We start from the raw sequence: 5,198 nt of genomic DNA, 5'->3' as shown, positions 1-5,198 counted from the left end.
GGAAGGTCGGGACAGCATTTGAAACCCCGCAATTCTCCAGCTATGAAGAAACAGGTCTATGGAGATCGCTCTACTCAGCCTCCCCGATGTGGTAGATGCAAGGAAAACCACTTTGGGAGTTGCAAGCCAGATCTTGTGAAATGTTACAAGTGCAATCAGTTAGGACATTCTGCAAGGGATTGTACAGCCCCGGATGTCCCTGAAAAGACTAAAGGTCGTGTTTACACCTTGGATGCTAGGAAGGCTCAAGGAAACATCAATCTTGTTGTTGGTACGTGTTATGTCAATAATCAACCCTTGTTTGTATTAGTAGATTGTGGAGCGACACATTCTTTTATCTCTTATCATTGTGTGCGGAGGCTTGGTTTTGAGACAACCTTTCTTCCGAATCCTATGGTTATTTCTTCGGCTACTGATGATGTAGTAGAAGCTCGAGAAATTTGCAAGGAGTGTTCTATTACCTTCAATGGTCGTAGATTCTTGATTGACCTCATTTGTCTACCGCTTAAGAAGATCGATGTAGTACTGGGTATGGACTGGTTGTCGGCTAACTCGATGTGCATCGGTTGTAAAGGGAAGGCTATCTTCATTCCTGCTGAGGAGACTACACCAACTGATGCCATTGAACATCTTCTTGAAGGTACGGTTAACATGATCAATTACCTTTTTGCTCAAGAGAAATCTTTCCTTTTGGTTCTTACGTCGGACTCCAAGGACAAGAAGAGTGTATCGGAGATTCCAGTTGTGTGTGAATTTTCCGATGTATTTCCTGAGGATGTTACTTCTCTTCCGCCGGAAAGGGAAGTTGAATTCTCTATTGATCTTGTTTTGGGTACCGCTCCAGTTTCGATTGCCCCTTATCGAATGTCTCCTGCAAAGCTTAGAGAGTTGAAGAGTCAGTTAGAGGAGTTGTTGGCGAAACACTTCATTCGTCCTAGTGTTTCTCCATGGGGAGCCCCAGTCTTATTAGTAAAGAAGAAGGACGGTAGTATGCGTTTGTGCATCGACTATCGTCAGTTGAACAAGGTAACCATAAAGAACAAGTACCCTCTACCGCGGATTGATGACCTTCTGGATCATTTGAAAGGAGCCTGTGTGTTCTCGAAGATTGACCTAAGGTCGGGATATCATCAGATTCGGGTTAAGAGTTCGGATGTATCTAAGACTTCTTTTAGGACGAGATACGGTCATTATGAGTTCTTGGTTATGCCATTCGGGGTAACCAATGCTCCTGCTGTCTTTATGGATTACATGAACCGGGTGTTTCAACCATATTTGGATCAGTTCGTGGTAATCTTTATAGATGACATATTGATCTACTCTCAGACTATCGAAGATCACATGGAGCATTTGAGGATTGTGTTGTCGGTTCTTCGAGAAAAGCAGTTGTTCGCGAAGCTTAGTAAATGTGAATTCTGGATGTCTGAAGTCAAATTTCTTGGACATGTCATATCTGGCGGCGGCGTAGCTGTAGACCCTTCAAAGGTAGAAGCAGTGGTAAATTGGGAACGACCCAAGAATGCGACTGAAGTCCGTAGTTTCCTAGGCTTGGCAGGTTACTATCGGAGGTTCATTATGGGCTTTTCCAAATTGGCATTACCTTTGACCAGGCTTACAAGGAAGGAAGTTTCTTTCGAATGGAATTCAGAATGTGAGAAGAGTTTTCAGAAACTCAAGGAGAAACTGACTACTGCTCCAGTGTTGGTGATCCCAGATCCAAACCGATCTTACGAAGTATTTTGCGATGCTTCTAAGAAAGTTTTAGGTGGAGTGCTAATGCAAGATGGGAAAGTCGTAGCTTATGTATCAAGACTTGAGATCTCATGAAGAGAATTATCCTACTCATGACCTTGAACTCGCTGCAATTGTGCTTGCACTCAAGGTGTGGCGACATTATTTGTATGGAGTTCACTTTGAGATGTTTAGTGATCACAAGAGTTTGAAGTATCTCTTTGATCAGAAGGAACTTAACATGCGTCAGAGGAGATGGATGGACTACTTGAAGGACTTTGACTTTGATTGGAAGTACCATCCCGGTAAAGCTAATAAGGTAGCAGACGCCTTGAGTAGAAAGGAGATTAAAGTTGCAGAGCTGATGATGTTGGAGTTTGGCCTTATGGAGAAGTTCAGAAATTTGGATTTACAATTTGAGTGGGCACCGACGGGTGTGTTGATTAGTAACTTGTGTATTGAGAATGAGTTGCGGGGAAGGATCCGTCAAGCACAGTGGAATGATGTAGAATTGCAGGCTAAAGCAAACCTTCTAGATTTCGTTCGTACATCTGATGGACTCATTCTTTTTGGACGAAGGATGTGTGTGCCAAATGACGCGGAATTAAAGAGATTAATTTTGGACGAGGCTCACAAGAGCAAATTCACCATCCATCCCGGATCAACCAAGATGTATCAAGACTTGAAAGGAAATTTTTGGTGGCCTGGTATGAAGAGAGATGTGGCTGATTATGTAGAGCAGTGCTTGATTTGCCAACAAGTGAAGATAGAGCACCAAAGGCCCGGTGGTATGCTACAACCATTGGATGTTCATGTATGGAAGTGGGACAGTATATCAATGGACTTTATTGTGGGACTACCTCGAGCCTTAGGTGGCCATGACTCGATATGGGTGATAGTGGACCGTTTGACTAAGTTCGTGCATTTCTTACTGGTTAAGACAACTCACAAGGTTTCTCACCTTGCGAGGCTTTTTGTAGTGGAGATTGTGAGATTGCACGGTGTACCTTATAGCATTGTGTCGGATAGAGACCCGAAGTTCACTTCCTGATTTTGGAAAGCTTTTCATTAAGAGATGGGTACAAATCTGAATTTGAGCACTTCTAACCACCCTCAGACAGATGGACAAACAGAAAGGACCATTCAGACCATTGAGGATATGCTGAGGGCATGTATCTTGGAAATTGGTGGAAGTTGGAAAGATAACTTACCTTTGATAGAATTCACGTATAACAACAGTTATCATGCGAGTATCGGTATGGCTCCATACGAAGCCTTGTATGGGAGGAAGTGTCGATCACCGTTGTGTTGGTCAGAAGTTGGTGAGAAGAGAATTCTTGGACCGGAGATAATTCAAGAAACCACGGAGAAGGTTAAGATAATCCGAGATAAGATGAAACAAGCTCAAGATCGACAAAAGAGTTATGCGGACAAACGAAGGAGACCCTTGGAATTTGATGTAGGAGATCATGTGTTCTTGAAGGTGACTCCGAGGTTGAGGTTGAAGGGACCATTTAAGACGCGTAAGCTTAGCCCGAGATACGTGGGACCTTATCAGATCATGAGACGGATAGGTGAAGTTGCATACCAGTTAGCGTTGCCTCTTTCACTATCAGGGATGCATGATGTTTTCCACGTGTCTCAGTTGCGGAAGTTTGTGCCAGATTCGTTTCATCCTGTATTACTCGACACGATTGAAGTAGAGCCAGACCTTTCTTTCCAACCGCAACCTTGTCTTATCTTGGAGTATGCTAGTAAGTCTTTGAGAAGCAAGGAGATACCTCTTGTCAAGGTGTTGTGGGAAGAGTCGCGTCCTGACGAAGCTACTTGGGAGCTCGAATCAGAGATCTGGGAGTTGTGTCCTCACCTGTTCTGGTAAGTTTTCGAATTCGAGGACGAATTCTAATTAAGGGGGGGAGAATGTAATATCCTAATTTTATTCCAAAAGATTTAATAATAGGAATTTCATTTAGTTAAGATGTAACTAAATGGCACTATGGTAAATAAGGAATAGTTGAGGGGTGTTTTGGTCTATGCACCTAATAACTAAGGCTTAAGGGATTGTTTGGCTATAGACTCATTTGACTTTGTGAACCAAAACAGAATTTTGGAGAGTAGAAGAAGAGGAAAACGTGAAACAAGGAGAGAGGAAGAAGAGAACCCATTGCCAACTTCATCATCAACCTTGCATGCATTCTTGATCCAACAATCTTCACATCTTCTTCTGATTTTCGCAACTCCTACTGCTATTCTTCAAGGTGAGTCTCATAGATAGAGACCTTGGGGCATTCTATTGGGTTTATGACATGTTTGGGGTTAAGGGTTTTTGAGAATAAATGTTCAATGATCCTGCAAATGCATATTTAACCCTCCATTCTGATAATAATGAGTATATGCATATTTACTATAGCTTATTATTTGGTCATCAATGGCTGTATGTAGAAATTTGGGGCTTGGGGACCCCAAATGCGTTTCTGCATTTTGCTGATTTTGCAGAGTTCGGTGCAGCGAACTTTCATTCACTGTAGCGAACTGTGTTGCGAATAAACCTGGGAGCTGAATTGATTTATTCGCTGGAACGAACTTTCATTCGCTGTAGCGAATCGGGGCTTCGCTGGGAGTTCGCTATAGCGAACGAACCTGGAATTGAGAAAGTTTGCTTCTATTTGAGTTCGCTGTAGCGAACAAAAGTTCGCTGTAGCGAACTAGTCTGATGCAGAATTGATATTTCTCCCATTTGAGTGCAGTGTCATTTCGTATCGGAATCGAAGGCCTCTTATGACTTGTATGGCATTCTAATATGTGTTTAATTATATAAGACCATGATATGACTGAAATCCCTTGGATATGCTTGTATGTTGTGAAATACAAATTGTGTGGATTATATTGTGGCATTATTATTTTTGATTTCGTTTGTTCCGGTTGAACATTCAAATGTGATTGCCTGTGTGATGGCTTATACCGTGCTGTGTGATCTCGGTGATGTGTGTATGCTTGAATCGGAGTAAGCTTAAGCTACTAGGTGGTAAGTCCTGTTTATGGACTTAGTTCCATCATTACCGTTGCGATGTGCTTGTGAGGGCCTACGGGGCGTATCCCACTCGACGTTAACTCATCTGCGTTCTCGGTATGTTTTGCACACCTGAGCTACCATTGCGATATGCTTATGAGGGCCTACGGGGCGTATCCCACTCGATGTTAACATATCGCCGTGCTTGGTATGGTGGAGAAGTAATGCCATGTAGGTAATATTACTTCCGATTCACCTCTAGTGATGCTACGTAGGCAAGATCACTAGGCTTTCACCCAGTGGGCTCGTTTTGTCAAGATGGCGTATTTGCACTCGACGTTAACTCATCCGCGTATGGACAATGATGGGGTCGGACGCCAATTAGGCAAGGTCACGGCTGTAACTCATCTCGGATGAATTCCATTTAGGAGGAGTATCTGATTAGTCTTGCGATGTG

The 5,198-nt window shown here is 42.9% G+C and overlaps 1 protein-coding gene across 1 annotated transcript; it reads left to right on the top strand.

The window, feature by feature from the left end:
• Positions 1-3,124: 3,124 nt before the first annotated feature.
• Positions 3,125-3,610, top strand: LOC131636244 (uncharacterized). The gene has a single exon (XM_058906879.1). It carries the CDS (start codon positions 3,125-3,127, stop codon positions 3,608-3,610), a length of 486 nt encoding a protein of 161 aa, XP_058762862.1.
• Positions 3,611-5,198: the final 1,588 nt, after the last annotated feature.

Source organism: Vicia villosa, unplaced genomic scaffold, assembly GCF_029867415.1.
Source record: "Vicia villosa cultivar HV-30 ecotype Madison, WI unplaced genomic scaffold, Vvil1.0 ctg.001676F_1_1, whole genome shotgun sequence".
NCBI lineage: Eukaryota > Viridiplantae > Streptophyta > Magnoliopsida > Fabales > Fabaceae > Vicia > Vicia villosa.
The sequence above is the reverse complement of the archived record's forward strand: the minus strand, read 5'-3'. Positions and strand labels throughout refer to the sequence as shown.